At 52.2% G+C, this 17,058-nt stretch overlaps 2 protein-coding genes across 4 annotated transcripts; both read right to left on the bottom strand.

Annotated features, from left to right (window-relative positions):
- Positions 1-1,964: 1,964 nt before the first annotated feature.
- Positions 1,965-6,385, bottom strand: LOC308070780 (hydrocephalus-inducing protein homolog; the record flags this gene model as incomplete). 2 transcript variants are annotated; one of them, XM_080405313.1, is made up of 5 exons in its annotated part: positions 5,960-6,384; positions 5,111-5,374; positions 4,384-4,526; positions 3,821-4,042; positions 1,965-2,636 (listed from the first exon to the last, which is right to left on the bottom strand). In XM_080405313.1, the coding sequence occupies exons 1-5, from the start codon at positions 6,168-6,170 to the stop codon at positions 2,472-2,474; spliced, it is 1,005 nt and encodes a 334-aa protein (XP_080261439.1). In that variant the 5' UTR covers positions 6,171-6,384. The 2 variants fall into 2 exon arrangements, with proteins under 2 accessions (XP_080261439.1, XP_080261438.1); XM_080405312.1 differs by having other exon boundaries at positions 2,472-2,636; positions 4,384-4,529; positions 5,960-6,385.
- LOC308070777 (hydrocephalus-inducing protein homolog) lies at positions 5,284-15,872 on the bottom strand. Of its 2 annotated transcripts, XM_080405309.1 has the most exons (13): positions 14,515-15,872; positions 14,238-14,410; positions 13,526-13,724; positions 12,565-12,664; positions 11,588-11,687; positions 10,923-11,091; positions 10,405-10,643; positions 9,968-10,082; positions 9,120-9,324; positions 8,527-8,762; positions 7,763-7,914; positions 6,610-6,802; positions 5,284-6,068 (listed from the first exon to the last, which is right to left on the bottom strand). In XM_080405309.1, exons 1-12 carry the CDS (start codon positions 14,719-14,721, stop codon positions 6,610-6,612), a joined length of 2,088 nt encoding a protein of 695 aa, XP_080261435.1. In that variant the 5' UTR covers positions 14,722-15,872; the 3' UTR covers positions 5,284-6,068. The 2 variants fall into 2 exon arrangements, with proteins under 2 accessions (XP_080261435.1, XP_080261434.1); XM_080405308.1 differs by lacking the exons at positions 5,284-6,068; positions 6,610-6,802; positions 7,763-7,914 and having other exon boundaries at positions 7,923-8,762.
- Positions 15,873-17,058: the final 1,186 nt, after the last annotated feature.

The raw sequence follows: 17,058 nt of genomic DNA, 5'->3' as shown, positions 1-17,058 counted from the left end.
ACCTTCAAAGTCTTTTTCCACCCAAAAACGTATCAAAAAATGTGACAGACAATTGGGATGTATGGATACCCCATCTCCCACTGGCCACTTTGGAACCACAAGAAATTGAACTCCTTGGTTCTGTAAAAATGGATTTTTGCATAAAATTTAACTACATGGGAAAGAATCAATCTAGGGCATGGGACGTTTCCCCTACTCATCCTGTTTTTAGAAATGCAAGTATCTGGTGTAATTACACTGCTAACGACTTGTCTAAATCTAGCAATGCTCCGCTCTCACTACCTGCTGGAGTATTTTTTATTTGTGGTGATAGAGCATGGCCTGTCATTCCTTCTCATATAAAAGGAGGTCCGTGTAGCTTAGGGCGACTTTCCGTCCTGACTCCTAACACATCTATGATTTTACAACATTGCTACTCTCGAAGGACAAAGCGTGGCGTTCATGCATTTGCCTCCGACTGTGATGATAACATGCAATTTTGGTCCTTTGGCCAACGCTTTATTGCATCTCTTCTGTTGCCTGGAGCTGCTGCAGGAAAGGCTCTGGCAACATTAGATAAGCTTGGCTGTTGGCTTGCCAAACAAACTAATGCCACAAGCAGTGCCCTGTCTGGTCTTTTATTAGATGTTGATAGTGTTCGCCACGCGACATTACAAAATAGAGCTGCAATAGATTTTTTGCTTCTGGCACAAGGTCATGGTTGTGAAGAGTTTGAAGGGATGTGTTGCATGAACCTTTCAGATCATTCGGAATCAATTCATGCTAGCATCCAAAGATTGAGGGATGGAGTTTCTCGCCTTCAACAAAGTGATACTTGGGATTGGTTAGATAAACTGTTCAGTGGTTGGGGCATTTCAGGATGGTTAAGAAGTTTAGTGAAGATGATTATATATGCTTTAGTTGCTTTTTTGTTTGTTTTATTACTTATACCTTGTCTTTTACAATGCTTACAAAAATTAATAACTCATTTGATTTCAGGGGTTCTTTTTGTGCAACAGGAAGGGGGAGATGTAGGACAAGGCCTCAAGGACAAGAGTCCAAGTACTGATAGCCTGATGAATAGAGACTTGTTAGAACTTGTAGGGCACAAGCCCTGGGAACCAAGGAACAAGCCAACTGCAGACCCCTGAGCCGCTACAGCTGAGGAGGCAGCCAGGCGGACAGAGAAACAAGTAGCCAGATAAGGGAACGGATGGCGCCAATATGTAATCAAGAAAGCCGCGTAGAAAGAAACTCCCTAACTTTGGAATAGAAATTATTGCTATGTCAAGATAAACTAATAAGTTCCTATTGTTCTAACGGTGTGCCTTAAATATCAACCAATCAGTGTTTTTTACGCTTAAGATTTGACCAATCAGTGTGTAATATGTAGAAGGTAGAAACATATGTAATTGTAAGAAAATCACTAATAAATGGACAACTTGCTTGCATCAAGCTGTGTCCCGTCTCTTCATTCGCTGCAGCACCTTACCATCCAGACTGGGTGGAAGCAGCTCCCCAGTGTGGCTCAATGCCCTTTCGTCCTCCACAGCCGCCATCCGGTTGTATTCCAGGGCCACATTCCCCGTGTTGGACAGCATGGAACTGAAAAGCAAGAAGGAGGAGTGAAAAGACAATGACCAATAAATACAAAGCAAGTAGAAAAGTAACACTGTATGGTGAGCTTCTGGTACCCCTTCCTTGATGCTCAGGAGTATCTTTGTCCCCAGGTAACTCTGCCACGTCTAGACCACTGCCCTGGGCTACCCAGAGACAAAGTGTTTCAAAGTTTGGAGGTTAAAGAGGAAAGGGCAGGCATGGTGCCCAGGAGACTTAATCCAAGGGTCTTATTCTGGTCTTTACATCTCAGTTTGACATTATTTTGACTGCAAACCTGTCCTCGAGCAGATGAGGACAGGCAACACGCAATGGAAGCAAATCCATGGTTGCTGTCAGCAGAAAGGCATGGCAGAATTGAACCTTTCCTGGCACGCCTTGGCAGGACGGTGGCCACCATCTCCTGCTTGGCTTTACGTGCAGATACGCAGGCCCCAGCACCCTGCCAGGACTTGGACAGGATGAAACAATACATGATTTGTTTAAAGAGAAGAACAGCAGGTGAGACTGAACACAAAGCCCTAGAAGGGACTCGAGTCCACATGTGAGGCATCTCCAGGCACCCAGGATGTGTGGAAGCTGAAACCTCAGAACCAGCAGGCAGCAGCACACACACCCCTGCCCCCACCCCCCGCCAGGCCTAATCACCCAGTTAGAAATTAGAAGAGGTTTATTAAGTGGCCAAACAATAAACATGTCAGTGTTTTATTTTTTGCCTTTATTGGCACTTTATTGCCTTTATTTTCACCAGACCACGAGTAGAAGGAGAAGCAGAGGCCACCAGAGAGCACGGCACAGCTCCGGCGAAGCAGGCACCAGGTCAGCCCTGGGCAAAGGCAGCTCCCACGCACGGGTCCCTGCCTGGCCTCTGGCTCTCACGTGAATGTCCTCGTCTGGAAGGGCAAGGTCTCCTTGCACTGAATCGTGTCCGTATCCAGCTTGAGCTCAGCGTAGTCGACAACAGCACTGAGGCAAAGCTCCACCTCACGGCTGCTCTCCTCCAGGACAGTGTGAGCTGGTTCTGGGTCTGTCTCGATCACCTCCAAACAGGAAAGGGAAGAATCACTGAGCAGAGCCTAGAAAGCCCGGCTGAGCAAGAGGAGGCTTTTGGCCTCCAAGATCAGCCACGTACAGGGGCTAGAAAGGACCATTCCCATTTATTTCCCCGGGAAGGTGACAAAATTTAACCCTTCCATTACAGTGTTTGTTTCTACCGACTGAACACCATAATCACCACCATGACTGAGAATACACCCATGGGGACAATGACTGGGTCATAGGTACCTGTCCCTGTGTTTCAACCCTGTAGAGTGTCAGACCTTTTTCATGGCCCGCTACAGATCCAGCAGGCCTCTAAATTAGGATTAAGTTCCCCTGTGGGAGTTCTGTGGATGGAGAACCCCAAGACTGAACAAAACCAGAAAGCACCTTTTCCCTCTTGTCTTAGCGGGAGGTGCTTTCCAGACACCATGTGTGGGGCAACAGCCACGCTGGTGAGGGCTGGGGACGGGCATTTTGGAATGGGGAAGAACTCACTAGGAAAGCCTCCGACTGCTGCTGCTGATGGGGAAGAAGTGTGGTTTACAGGTCTTAAAAAGGCTCAGAAACTAGGGAGGAACACGTGCCAGGTACGTGTGTGTGGCACTTTCTGGAGCGATGCTTCTCCAGACTGCTGCACGACTGCCACGCAGCACCTGGGCTGCTCCACAATGAGATATCCCACACAACATGGGCACCACCACCAAAATCTCTGCTATCGGTGTAGGCAGAGCTGACAGCTCACCTGCCATGTGCCGGTGGGCTGGCCAGCGCACACACAAGAGCACTAGTGTGGCTCTCCACTCCAAAACAAGAGTCAGAGTGCAGCGCCTTAAACTCCTTGTTGGTGAAAAGGCACTGAAGTCGACGAAGAAATTTTAACACCACAAAACGTGATAAAATCGTAAAATGTGCCCTCCCGTTCAACACAGGTTGCAACACTTCAGCTTTTGGCAGAGACCGGTAGTTTGCATGTGGCTAAACGTGTCTTGTCAAAAGACCTCCCCATTTTGTGTTGGTGTCACAGGTCACTGCATCTGCCTCTCCCCCAAAACGCACTGCGGGTGAACCTCACGGGTGGATTAAACGTCAGGAGGACGCAGGAGCTGCTCAGCCAGCAGAGATGGTGGCCTGCCAGGGTTTTTTTGTAGCAGCTCCGTTAGCTTTTCCTGTTTGCGTTTCTTACCTTCTTCTTCACAGGCCACGTGGCTCCTGGGCCCCTCATGGTGGTATCCACCCACTTGATGGTGCGCAGGCAGTCATCCCAGTCTTTAATCTGCTCCGGCGGCAGCGGGAAGGTGATCCTAGCCACCTTGCACTTCACAGGGTGCATTTTGAAGGTGACCGCGACATCCGATTTCAAGGTCACTGTGATGGCCTTAGCACAGCCAGCATGGAGGTGTCCCACCTAGGGAGAACCAGAGAGCCAAGACCTAACTGGAATCACTAGCAAGGGCAGGACTGACAGCAAAGAGATCGATCGATGTGGTGAGCAGCTGTGCCAGGAATCTGCCTCTTACCGTGTATTCATCTGGGGTTTGACAGAGGAAAATACAAAAGATGCCACCTCCCGTAACACTGAGCCTTTTCTGTGGGGTTGACAGCCCCGCGCCAGCTAAGCCAGGGATTGCAGCTCCTTTGTGGCACTGAAACAGGCTCTCACCGGTACGTGGTGACTCCCTGCCAGCTCCTGGGAACCCGCCGGGCAGGGCTGGAGCAATGGGAAAAGGCAGAGCCATCCAAACTCACCTTGGGGGAGAAGTGAAATGGGGTGTCTGCCAGCCACTCAAACCGCATCGCCTCCGTCCTGCTGCGGTTGGTGATGGTGAAGGTCACGCTGTAGGGTTTCCCGATGTGACAGTCCCCGAACGGGATGTGATTCACTCTGGCAGCTGCTAGGAAGGAGAGCAGGAGGTCTCAGTGTGCCTGAGGTCCATCCGCCCCCCTCACTTCCACAGAGACAGGCGTGGCCAACTCTTCCTTGCTCCAAGCCTTCCTCCCTGGGGAGACGCAGTTCCCCATCCTACCGCTCCCATGGAAGCGCCCTGCCACATCCCTAAACCCGTGGCTGTGGCTGTGCAGAGCCACGCAGCACAGCATGCACTGCCCCTCTGCACAGAGCCAGCACGCTCCCAGACCGCCAGGCCAGGGGGTGACAGCACAGGCTGCGTATATCGAGGGCACAAATCATTAGACACGGGCTTCATCTCCATAGCATACCATGGGCTGGCAGCCCTCCTTTTGGAGATACTCAGCTGAACGCGGGTATCTCTGACCCTTCCCTGCTAGCCTGCAAGCTTCTCCCTTGACAGACGATCTTCTCTTCTGCTCTCAAGCTGCCTCTTAAGCCTCTGCAGGCTACAAAAGGCAGCAGGATCTGGCTGCTAAAGCTGGACCGCAGGTGCGTGGCACAGGGTGAGCAGAAACGTCTGTTTTCCTGTTCCTTGATCCACCTGGGCAGCCTTTCCTCTCTTACCCTCAATTACGTCTTCCTCTAGATTGCCCTCAGCATTCTCCTCCTCCTCACTGTCTGCCACCAGTCCGTGGATGTTATCTAGCGTGAAGTCATCCTCGTAGCCTTCGCCCACCAGCTGAATGTCGGTCTCCTCATACGGGTTGTTCACCACCGACAAGTGGATCCTGCCTTCCACACGTTGGGCCAGGGTGGGTTTGAAAAGCACGTCAAACTCTGCTAATTCCCCACGGAGCAGGACCAGGAGAGCGGTGTGAGGCTTCCTCTCTGCACAGCAATGAAATCAGCGACAAGTGATACAGCTGTACCGCTGAAATATTTCTGTGGGGCGTAAGGGGTTGAAACCCAGCTACCTCTAAGCACAGGTTCTCCCACCAATGGTGCCAGACCCTCCTCCTATGTTCACAAGGCTACGACAGCACCACGCGTATCACTGCTGAAGTGCCTTAAACACAGGTTAACACCCAGCGCTCACTCAAACTGCAGTCAGTCAGCTCCTGCCACACGTAAAGCTGAGCCAAAGAATGGGTTTGGCTTCTGTTGGCTGGCTGTGGGCTCAGGGGCTGCCTCCATTCAGGCTGCTACTCCCACACGCAGCAAAGACCTCAGATGGTCCGCTGAAGTGGTGACAGCCCCCCGCAACTCAACCCACCATGTCCAGAGGAACAGAAAAAACTTCCAACCACTTTCTAGGAGGAAGCCGTGCGCAGAGTCCACATGAAAAGCTGGGGGTACGGAGAGCCCCAGCGAAGAAACAACATCTAACATTTGGCGGCTGCTTGGCCAAGCCAAGAGCAGGGCACACATTTCTCCCCTGTGTGGATGACCGCGCTTCACGCTTACTGGATTTACCTCCTGCAGGAGAGTCCTCCTTCACGCCCCCAGCTTGGTAGACGCATTGTGTGGTGGGCCTGGCTTTCAAGAAGAAAACTCCCGCTTCATCCAACAGGTCTATCGTCAACTGAGAAAAAGGAACACAGAGCACAACCACACTGCTGTGGGTACAGGGTGACACGTGGGTTGGCACCGTACTGGTGCTGGTCCAGCACGGGGCATCCAGCATGCTTCCCCGCTTCAAACACAGCTCTTAGCTAAACTTACAAAGTTCAAGTAAAACTAGACAGAAAAAAGAAGCGTTCAGAGGCGCTGGGATACAAAAGTAATGAACAGAATTTTTCATTAAAGTGTAGTAAAATGGGATCAAATACAATCTAATGCAACTAGGACATCACACGTGCCCACCCGAGAATCAAAGCGTGAGAAGAGAGATGGGGGGAAAACACCCCACCAACTTTCTTGCGCTGTATTTAACTGAAAAGGATAGGCTAGTCAGAAAAATCGCATTTCCAAGAGGAACTCTCTTCCTGGAAATTACAAGTCAGTCATTTGCTTAAAAAGAATTTCTGAGAGCTGTTTCCAGGTCTGCCATGCTTCCTGGGACCTTTTCTCCACGAGACAAGCACTTGTTCCCAGACCAGAGCGTTCCCTGAGCAGGTCCTCACCTAGACAGGTAGGGTGCCACCATTATGAAGGACCAGAGGGAGCTTTTGTGAATCACCCAGCAACAGCTTCTTAAAGACCAGCAGAGGGTTCCCTCTCTTACTGTGAAGTACTGGGCGCAGGACTGTCACCCGAGGCAGAGTCCCATCTCCACTGACACCGAAGGTCAGGCTTTGCGCTTTAATTGCTGCAGGGCTGCAGGAAAGGCAGAGGAGAGATCGTGACGGCCGGCACTAACCAATTTCCCACCTGGCAAGCAACAAAGAGGGGCCACCCACTGCATTTTCCCTGGCTGGTGCTCCTGTACCCCACGACACAGGTCTCCTCCGCCCCCCTCCTCCCAATCCAATCAGGGCCATTCACAAGAGCTCTGAAGAGCCAGAGCCTTCCAGAGTAGCAGTAAAAGAACATGTCACTGAATTGAATCATGCAGCACAGCAGGTAAATAATGAGGCGAGAGGTGAGACATGGCAAATTCACTGGCTGCGATGATATGAGACACATGCAAAAAGCACGAGCGCAGCATGGAAATAGTATAAAAGCAAGAAGGGAAAAATAAATGGCACCATCAGTAATGATTATTTCCAAGGACGCTAAAAAAGGAATTGCGTACTAGAGCAGAAAGCTGACTTGTCCTGACTCAGCCACTAAACGGCTGGGGAAGAGCCGGTCAGAGCCCTGGTACACACGTCCCAGGACAGGGGAACTGGGCTCCTCTTTTAGAAGGGCTCCAGTCGCTCCTTTGACAGAGAATAGCTTAACATACCCCAGGTAATCACATACAATCATCTCATTTTAACAGAAACAAGGAGGAAATAATGCACGCTGGCTGGCTGGCACAGAAACGGCTTCATCTAAACCTTTGTCCTTGGAAAGCCCCAGCTCAACTGTTGCACATCTCCATTTCTTGCTGATTCACTAACTCCCAGCTGGCCACCAAATGCTGCACTGCCTTCACAGTCACTCGCAGAGGCTAAGCTATAACCCCTTCTCTTTCTACTCTGTCTAGTAGTTACCGCCTCCTCTATTCTCTAATGCTAAGCACTCTGCCTAAGGCTACCGAGAGCATCAGGGTTAACAAGAGGTCGGGTTCCTCCCAGAGGAGGGGCAGCCATCAGGCAGGTCCCCCCGCCCAGATTTCACAGGGGGAGTTACCTCGCCAGGACATCGAGGGAAGCCTCAAAAGTGCACTGGTAGCTCTGCATCATCTGTGGAGTGAAGGTCACCGTAGCAAAGGCGTGGGAGCAGCTGGGCACGCACATCTGAACGGGATCCACCTTGAAAATGTCACTGATGGGGCTGTGAAACTTGGGGGAACCCACAGAGCCGTGTTAGGAGGAAACATCCTTCAGTGTTCCGTACGCAGTCTTATTCTTATATGCGTCACCGGGAACAGCCCCAGACAGCGTGTCTCCCTTCCTGCTTGCCCTGGGCAGGCTCCTTCCATCGCAGGGGTGACTCCAAAGCGGTGCTGACCTTGCACAGGGAGCCCAGGAGCGCAAAAGCTGGCTTTGAGCACTGGGCAGCCACCCCAGCACACAAGGGAGGGGGGCACTGCACGGAAACCCCGCAACTAACCTCAAACTGGCCTTTAAAGAGAAGGAAAAGGCCAGGGAGCCTGAGGGAATGGTCTGCTTTGAGCCCAGGCACGTCAGGCCAGTAAAGGCCCCCTCTGAGCGGGCTTCCAAGAGATGTGCAGAAGGGTTTGGGTCTCCCACCAAAGACCCAGCCAGAGCGGTGAGCCAAAGCCTTGCTCGAGACGTGCCAAATTCAGAACTGCCACCCTGGCACTGCTGCTCCCCCCTGTAGCCTGACCTGCACGGAGCTGGACTAGGGCGGGCAAGAGGAAGCAACGAGTCTGGAGAACAAGGCAGCGCAGCCTGTAAAGAGCAACGGTCACCTTGGCCTCTTGTTCTTACCTCACCGGCGATGGGTTTGATGGAAAGGACCACATTGCAGGGGACTTTGTTGACATTGTGGATCTCGAAGCGAGCTGTGGCCCGGTGCCCAACCCGAACGTCGGTGAAGATAAACTTGTTCTCATCTCTGACATACACACCCTTGTCTCGCACCGTCTGCGGGGTCTGGCAGAGGTTGACGTTGCTGCAGATTCGATGCTCCTCAAAGATGGACTCGATGTCATCAACCACAAATGCTGCGGAGCAGAGCAGAGGGAGGGCTGAATGCTGAATTCCTGATGAATTTTTCGGGACCCTGCTGGCCTCTCGGAAGGCTTGATAAACCCTTTCTGCCCAGGTCACTGCAAAACCCAGCCTTGGGCGGGGAGTCGGCTGCGAGGATGGAGCTCAGTCCCAGTCAAGGAGTATTGCTTTCCTTTTATCCTTCCATGCATCCCTCCCAGCCTCTCCCCGCTGGCTGACTTGAAAAGAACTGGAACCTCTGAGGATTTTAGGGTTTAGCTTCAAGGTCAGGGCGCCTCTCTAACCAAGCAATAAGTTCAGGTGCTGACCAGCAGCAGGTCTGGCTGTGGGAACCTGTGGACGGGGCGTACCTGGGAGGCAGGACTCAGCCAGCAGGGTATAGGGGATGCCGAGGGGATTGTCCTGGGGGTCTCTGTCGCTGATATCGATGCGCAGGTGCTCCTCGCACGTCCCCAGTGATTCCGCAGAGCAATCCACCGTGATCATCTGCTGGCCCCCAGGAGGGATGGAACCAAAGCCAGGGTACACCGTGAACATGCCTAGAGTGAGGCGAGCCTGCAGAAAGAGTCCCAGGAGAGGCTGACGTCCAGCAGCCCAGCCTTGAGCATCCCCAGCAAGGAGTACGCCACCCCTCAACCTCCAGCCAGGCCGAGCCCCCAGTCCCAGGGCAGGGAGGGATGACTCCACGGCCCAGAGGCAGCCCCAGGACGAGAGGGACAAGCCAGGAGGAGCTGCAGGCCTATCCTGGCTGGCACAGAGGACGGAGTTTGGGTGTAAAAGGTGAAGGTGCTAGCTGGGATCCTCCAGCCTCAGGGGTAAAACAGGAGAGCAGAAATAACTGTGAGAAGTGACGGGAGGGAAGGGAGGGGACTGGGAAGACGAAAACACAAGGTCATCTGGTATCTATGGAGTGGGACTTCAAACAGGAACGTGCCCACATCTGTGGTATTCACAGTCCTATTTTGGCTAGCAGCCACCAAAACACGGGACCTGCTCCTCTCTCTTGACCCCACAACTCCAAGTCTGAGCCAGAGCACGGGACTGTCAGTGCAACTGAGCAGCTCCTGCCTCTGCTTGTGGCTGGGAGATGACGGACCTCCATCGTGCAGACCATGTCCCACCCCACGGTGATGAGCCCCCATCAGCGTCCTCCCCCAGCACCCGCAGCAGTGTGTCTTGGGGAGCGGGAGCCACCCACCTGCATGGAGGGGCTGGCAACCTTCTGCAGCGAGCGCTTGCTTTTCTTGGCTGAGGAAGTCCTTTGGTGTAAGTTCTCACTCTTGCCAGAGTGGGCAGATTTCATTTGACATCCACTAAGAGGAGAAAGCAGAAACATCCATCATGCTGAGCCCCCACCCTGCCTTCCTCTGAAGCCAAAGCTGACCTTCCCCTCCCCACAGAGGAAAGCCTCCCTGCCCCTCACAGCCCCGGCGGCACCTCCTGCAGCTTACAGACAGCTCAGCTGTATCACCAGCTTTGCCCGACACACGGGGACACTGAGGCACTTTTCCACTCCCTGTTCACAAGCAGGTGACGTGAACTGGACAATAACCCAGGTGTCTGGGCTGCCTGTCACACACCAGCCACGCTGTCGTGCCTCCTCAGGCAGGACAGGTGATGCAGGTCTTCTCTCACCTTTTCTCTTGCAATCGGGATGCGTCCTGGTGTGCTCGGTAGATGAGGAATTTAAAGTCAAGGCTGCCTTTGTTCTCCAGCATGAAGGTGCAGGTTTTCCTGCTGCCCTTCACCATGGCACCGAAGTTGATGAGCGAGGCGGGGTGAATGCTGTACTTGCTGAACACAGCTTTCGCCGACACCCTCACTGGGATGACGGCGACAGTCTCGCCTCCTCCGCAGATGCTGGGCTCCATCACCTGCAGCCAGAGGAGGGCTTGGTAAAACCAGCAAAGAGGCCAGCCTCTGACTCTCTTCCCTGATCCCATCCCAGGTCCCCATCAGCTCATTCTCCCTGTTTCAACGCCTCCTCCGGAGCCAGACTTTCAGCTCCGCTTAGGAAGCATCACAAATGTTTTCTGAGACATTGCTGTCACCTACGAGAATTACCCAGCTAAAGCCCTCCTTCCAGAAGGCACCTGTCCTGCTCACGCTCCCAAGACGTGCTGTGCCACCGCTGCCTGGCTGGGGCAGCTCACCTGGTAGTGCAGGATGGGTTTGTCCTCGATATTCACTTCCGTCTTGGGGTGGAAGAACACCTGGACCTGCACAGGGCGCCCGGAGGCAGCCAGCAGGCCCTTCTGCGGCTGGATAGTGAAGTGGCTTGCCAGGTCTGGTATGGTGGTGCCTGCAGCTTTCAGCTGGAAACTGGGGAGAAAGGGAAGGAACAAAGACCTCTGCAGTTAAAAGTACAAGTGCCACCAGCACAGCCAGGACTTGACATAAGACCATAAAAAAATTAAAAGGGAAAGAGTCCAGCTCTGCTTGGGGAATCTCAGATCTTGAGAGAGTGCAGACCATCATGAGTGTTGCAAACTAACTTCGACAGCCAATTTTCTCATCCCCTCCTTTAAAGAGTCATAAAGAGAAAGGAGCTGCCCCTCAGAGGAAGGCAATGGATCTCAGCAGTGAGTGGCTTCAATTTCAGGGCCTCTCCTTCTGGTTCCTGCTCAGCTGTGAAGGACTTCTGGTGTGGGGCTGCATTCTCCCTTAAAGTCTTTGAGATTAGGGAGCCCGGGCTTTTTATTTAACCAGACCACGAGGCAGCCAGCACGGGAAGCGGTTCTAGCCATGGGCAGGAGGAGAAGGCAGGCCTGGGCAGATGGTGGCACCACGCGTTCACAGACCAGGCAGCTGGACCCACCTGTACGCAATCTCGTACTTCCCCTTGTTCCTCAGAGTCAGCACTTGCTTCGCATCACCCAGGACTTTCAGGACTCCAAAATCCACGGTGCCACCTGCACCTGCAGAAAACCCGCAGAGCCAGGCAAGAAACGGGGAGTATTTGTGAGCTGCTACAGACCACACCAAGTGACAAGACAGATATTTCAACACTTCCAGGCCAATTTCAATTGGCCTCTCAATACTGAAATGGGGCTTATAAGAAAGGTGGGGACAGGTGTTTCCTGGGGGGCTGTAGTGACAGGACAGGGGGCAATGGCTTTGAACTGGAGGAGGGGAGATTTACATGAGCTGTTGGGAAGAAATTCTTCACTGTGAGGGTGGCGAGGCACTGGCAGAGGCTGCCCGGAGCAGCTGTGGCTGCCCCACTCAAGGCCAGGTTGGACGGGGGTTGGGGCAACCTGGGCTAGTGGAAGGTGTTCCTGCCCATGGCAGGGGGGTTGGGACAAGACAATCTTTGAGGTCCTTTCCAACCCAAACTGTTCTATGACACTTGGAGTTCTCAGGCAGCCCAAAACCCTTCTCAGGAAGTTTCTGTTCTTGGAAATTTGCTTTAGCTACTTTGCTGCCCTTGCTCTTCTTACTCGGAGAATATCTGCAGGGTTTAGCAGGTGAGGAGCTGGGTTTCTGTCTTCTTGCTTCCAAGCACTGATCCAACAACTTTATGTGCCCTGCTGAGCCCTCAGGAGCTGCCAATTGCTCGCTCACATTGCTGTGGTTTCTAAGCCCCCAGACCAACCTGCACACTGCAAAGCTCAGGGGCGAGAGACTCGAGGCTGGCTGTGCCCTGACAGCCCTTCACTCCACTCAACTTGCAGGATACGCGCTTTATGTGACCGGGCCACGCTTGCATGCTACCCCATCCCAAGCGCTTTGGTTGCTCACCTGCCAAGGCAAGGCAACGCACCCAGACTGCTTTATTTTGGGGCGTCCACTGACCTTTAGGAATGTTGATGATTGGAGCAACATCATAGCCCTCTGCAGAAACGAGGATATTTTCGGTCTGGACAATCCCCAGGATGTTTTCTGCATCTGAAACCTGAGGCAGCGAGAAACGAACAGTGCTTAGACCGTTCTCTTAAATTCTTTTGGTAGACAACATACGAGTCCTTGTCTCTGCTGGCTGCTTCCACCATGGCCTCCCCTGCTTGACAAGCACTTGTGGATTCCCAAACTCTCCCAACCTGCTCATCTCACGGGCTGACCCAGCGAGATGCTGCTGCAGTAAGAAGCCCTACCAGCCCAGCTCGGCACTCCTTCAGCAGGGAGTGCTGCCACGGAAGCACCCGGGGAGACACAGCGATGGAAAAACAATCTCAAGAATTGTGAGGTGTCCCAGAGCAGGTGGCATTGACCGTCAACCCTCTCCCCTTCAATCACCCAGCATCCTCACTGAAGTGCAGCCCCCAAACCACGGGGAACAAAAGCCCAGGGTGACAGCTTGTTGCTCTCCGTTAAGAGCCCCGGACAGGCTCCAGCATGGGCGCAGGGAGCACGCCGAGGTCTGGACAACCAAACAACAGCATTCAACCACGCACAGCGGCAAGGTGGCTGTAACGCGGGCTCAGGACACAGCGCCTGGTTGTCTGGGCTGACGCAGATGCTCAGGGATGCACCATGTGCTCTGGTGAACCCAGGCTGAGGCAGCAGAAGTTGGGGTCACAGCAGCCTTGTGTCCCTCAGGTGCAGCTCTTCCTGGCCTGGCAGCACACATGCCCCCTGAAGCTCAGCTATAAGAGCAAGTTCCTTGCCGCTAAGGGCCTGCCCCCCCGGCGATGCGGGTAGAAAGGAACCTCGGGAAGGCTCATCCTTTGTCCCCCTCTTTGCAGGGAACCCTTCAAGCACAGCCTCCACCCCAAAGATCTCGTTGCCCTGCCAGGGAGGGCACAGTCCCCCTCACCTCCAGTCGGATCTTCTTCTCAATGTTGAGAGCCTTTGTGGGCTTGAAATACAGATGCACGTCAAACTCCGTGCGCGGACCAACGATGCCCTCACGTTGTGACACGGAGAAGTCCTCGCCCAGGTTTTCCAGCCCACAGAGCCGCCAGGCCACAGGCAGCAGGGTGCTGTTTCGCAGGACCAGGGTCTTGCTGTCCTCCCTGCAGAGGCAGAAAGACACCCTGCACCAGCTGCTCGATGGTCAGGATAGGCCTTGCAACTGAATGCATCTTGGAGCAGCCCTATGCATTAGTTTATATATATATCTTTATCTATACACATCCAGTATTTATAGTATCCATAACATTAGTTAAATGTCTTCTCTGTGTCACAAGTCTCAGAGGTGAGGTCCTGGGGAAGGGCTGGGTGCTAACGGTGTATCCAACAGAAGGGACATAAGGAGGAGCAACTGCACTGCTCTCCGAACCAGCAGACGAGATACAAATGAATCAAGATGCCCATTGCACCACGTTGCTGGGGGGCTACAGAGCTTGCGGCTGTCCTGAGAGAACCAAGCCAGCAAGGAACGGTGAGCAAGAGACCGGGAACTGCTGGCAGAAAGAGGGACGCCAGCCCAACATCCAGCCTGAAGGGCCGTGCAGCCAGCCAGAGAGGCTGAAGGGGAGCTCACCGACAGCACCCGTCCCCAGCAGAGGGGCCGCGGGATGACTGACCTGTGCAGAAGCAGCCTGTTGAAATGCACGTGCTTGGGGCTGACCCTCAGCTCCACCTTCACCCCCTGGCAGCACAGGGGGAAGACCACCGGCTCTGGGTTCTCCTTAATGCGGCAGACGAGCTTGTCTTCCACCAGACCAGCTGAAGTGGGGTACGCCCAAATGCTCAGCTTCTAGCCCCGTCCCCGAAACAAGAAATACAGAAGAGCACTCAGTGAGCAGGAGGAATGGCTCCTGGGCACTTACACCAGTGCCTGCCCTACCTGCTGTCCCCTACCTGCTTCTCGTTCGGTTTCAGCCTCATGCTGGGAGGTTCTACAAGGAACGTGTCCGCCTTGAGATCGCGCTCAAAGGAGAAATGCGCCTCTACTTCCAAGGGGGTGACGTTGAGGATGGTTATCGTCTCACAGTTGCTGGGATAGTCCAGTGCCTTGTACCTGTCCGCAAAAGGGGAGAAGGCTGCAGAGGAGACCGTCGCCTTCATCCCACACCAAGGAAAGCGCCATGTCCTGGCAGCGGGAGGCTGCACTGCAAGACCATGTTCCAACAAGCAGGCCAAGAAAAAGGATCATTTTCAGGGGCACACTGGGTGCTATGTGTCTCCATCCTTGCGTTACTTTGATGTCCACCCCTGTACTTGGTGCCTGCAGCCCAGACACGTGATGATGCACAGGCCACTTAAAGAGCATTTTACAAATTAGAAATTCAAAGATGCCTGGAAAAACAGAGGTACTGCAGGCACGTGGGTTCTCCCCCTTTCTTTGTTGGGTTTCCTTCCCTGCAGGGTAGAAAGAAATGCTCTTGGAAAGAGCTTTTAAAAATAGTTTAGCTTTTGTCTTCCAAAACAGTCACGAGATTGCCTTGTATTTCACAGGTTAGCTCAAGGTCTGAGGGAAGGAAATAGAGAGGATTCATTCCCAAGAGGAATGCTGAATTTAAAAAAAAACGTCCCTTCCCTCGGGTATGGAGCAGATTTGGGAGTTAAAGGGTTAAAAAGCACAAACAGAAACCCAAGGCCATGCAGCAGCCTGACTAAAGATCCTCTTTTGGTTTTTGAACTGTTTTGATTTCATTTGCTTGGGTTGTCAAAATACCACTAGCTCTCCAGAGCTCCCATGAAGAGGAGAACTTAATTTCTAATACTGAAAAAAAAAGCTATGTTAAAAATAGAAATGCGCCAGCAGCTACAATGGCAACTTTTTCAGGCAGACTTTGTCCAGCATTGAGGACGGGGAAACAGAATTTCCATTTTCATTCCTCTGCAGATCCCCCACGCCCCCATATCGGCAGGTCGAATCATAAGGCCTTACTAATATTACAAACGGATGAATGTTTTACAAAACCATCAGCAGAGTAATTGCTTGTTCAGTCCACCTGTAGAGCTCAAAGCACTTTTAAAAAACACCATAAAGTTCATTTCGTAGGTGGCGAAGCTGAGATGTGGCGGGGGGACACAAGCTGCTCCAAGTGACCTTCAGGCTGGAAGCAGCACATGGCTCTGGCCACCAAGGCACCCACCAGGGAGGAAGATCAGCTCCGTCTCTCCCCTGCTCCTCCAGGACTCACTTGCCCATCATCTGCTCAAGTTCACACATCTGTGGCCCTTCAGCCCCCTGCATCTCCCAGGCAGGTCTCCACCTGGAAATACAAAAGGCATTTCAATTTCAGGTCAGACTGTCTAGGTGATATTTCCATGCATTTCTACAGAAGTAAAGAAGCTAACAGACAAAAAGCCCAGATCAAGCCATATTAGTCAGGCTGATTGGTTCTACCAAGTTAGATCAATAGTGATTATGAACAAATGGACCAAGTGACCAAAGCCTGAGGCTGAGAATACCACTTTTTGAGATGTGGTTTCTTTTCACTGTACTACCCATAGAACTGGAGCACTCTGATAGAAGTATCTGCATTTGTAGAAGCCTCAGAAGCATCTGACCCGCTAGTAAGTGTGTATTAGAGAAATGAAGGTAGTTCTAAATTAAACTATGTCAACAGAAAAGTAGTTGATAGAATCCCTCAGGTTGAAGGAGAACTCAAGGCACTTCATAACAAGAACATTGAACCTTTAGAACAAGTGAACCTTTAAATATTATTACTGCACCGTGAGTTTACAAGAGTGGATTAGGACTATTTCCCAGAAAAATGTGTCTATTTTATGTCTGTTTCACTTCAGGATTAGCCTTTATTAGTACTGCTCTGCAACTGCTAGCACTAAGAATTTAACCCAGTTTTTGTGCCAACAGGTTGTTTTAGCCTAACTTTCACTACAGGTTTTCAGTTTTGTATAAAGTGGTTACAGGGGAAACTGTTTCTGAGTTTGGCCATTTGACCAGCAGCCTCTGATATGGAGAAATAGTGTGAAATGGGGACAATGGACACCAACTGTGATTGCATATGTCTGCCCAGGAATGTGGGTATGGTGACTGGTCATGGGTGCGGTGTCTGGTCACATAGGCACACAGCTCTGAGGAGACAACTACAGTTTTGAGGAGACGCCTGCCCCTCTTCCTCTAACAAAAGGGGAGATGGGGAGACGCCTGCCCTTCTTCCTCTAACAAAGGGGCTATTTAAAAAAGAATGAGAAAAGGATGAGAGATATTCCAATGCTATCTAGAGGGAGGGAGTGCTAAGTCTCCTTGCTGGAGAAGATGGGATGGTCACAAGAACATGAATCACCTACAAACCTGCAAGACCACCACATTCCAGCAAACGGACTGATAAGCTAAATTAACGTACGAAGCGGGGTTTAGGTAACGAATATGTATAGGCGTTAATTGAATATTCATTTGTTTCATTGTATAAATGTAGGATGGTTCGTCAC

The sequence above is a fragment of the Falco punctatus genome (assembly GCF_963210335.1).
Source record: "Falco punctatus genome assembly, chromosome: 10".
NCBI classification, from domain to species: domain Eukaryota; kingdom Metazoa; phylum Chordata; class Aves; order Falconiformes; family Falconidae; genus Falco; species Falco punctatus.
This window is presented reverse-complemented; position numbering and strand designations above follow the sequence as displayed.

What these genes read in the sequence shown, in the direction of transcription:
- LOC308070777 (XM_080405308.1), bottom strand. Translation starts at nt 14,721, where the DNA reads ATGAAGGCGACGGTCTCCTCTGCAGCCTTCTCCCCTTTTGCGGACAGG. An exon ending in AAGTACGAGATTGCGTACAG is followed by an intron (nt 11,092 to 11,587) that starts GTGGGTCCAGCT and finishes CTTTCTCCCCAG; the next exon opens with TTTCCAGCTGAAAGCTGCAG. An exon ending in AACCCATCCTGCACTACCAG is followed by an intron (nt 10,644 to 10,922) that starts GTGAGCTGCCCC and finishes CTCTGGCTGCAG; the next exon opens with GTGATGGAGCCCAGCATCTG.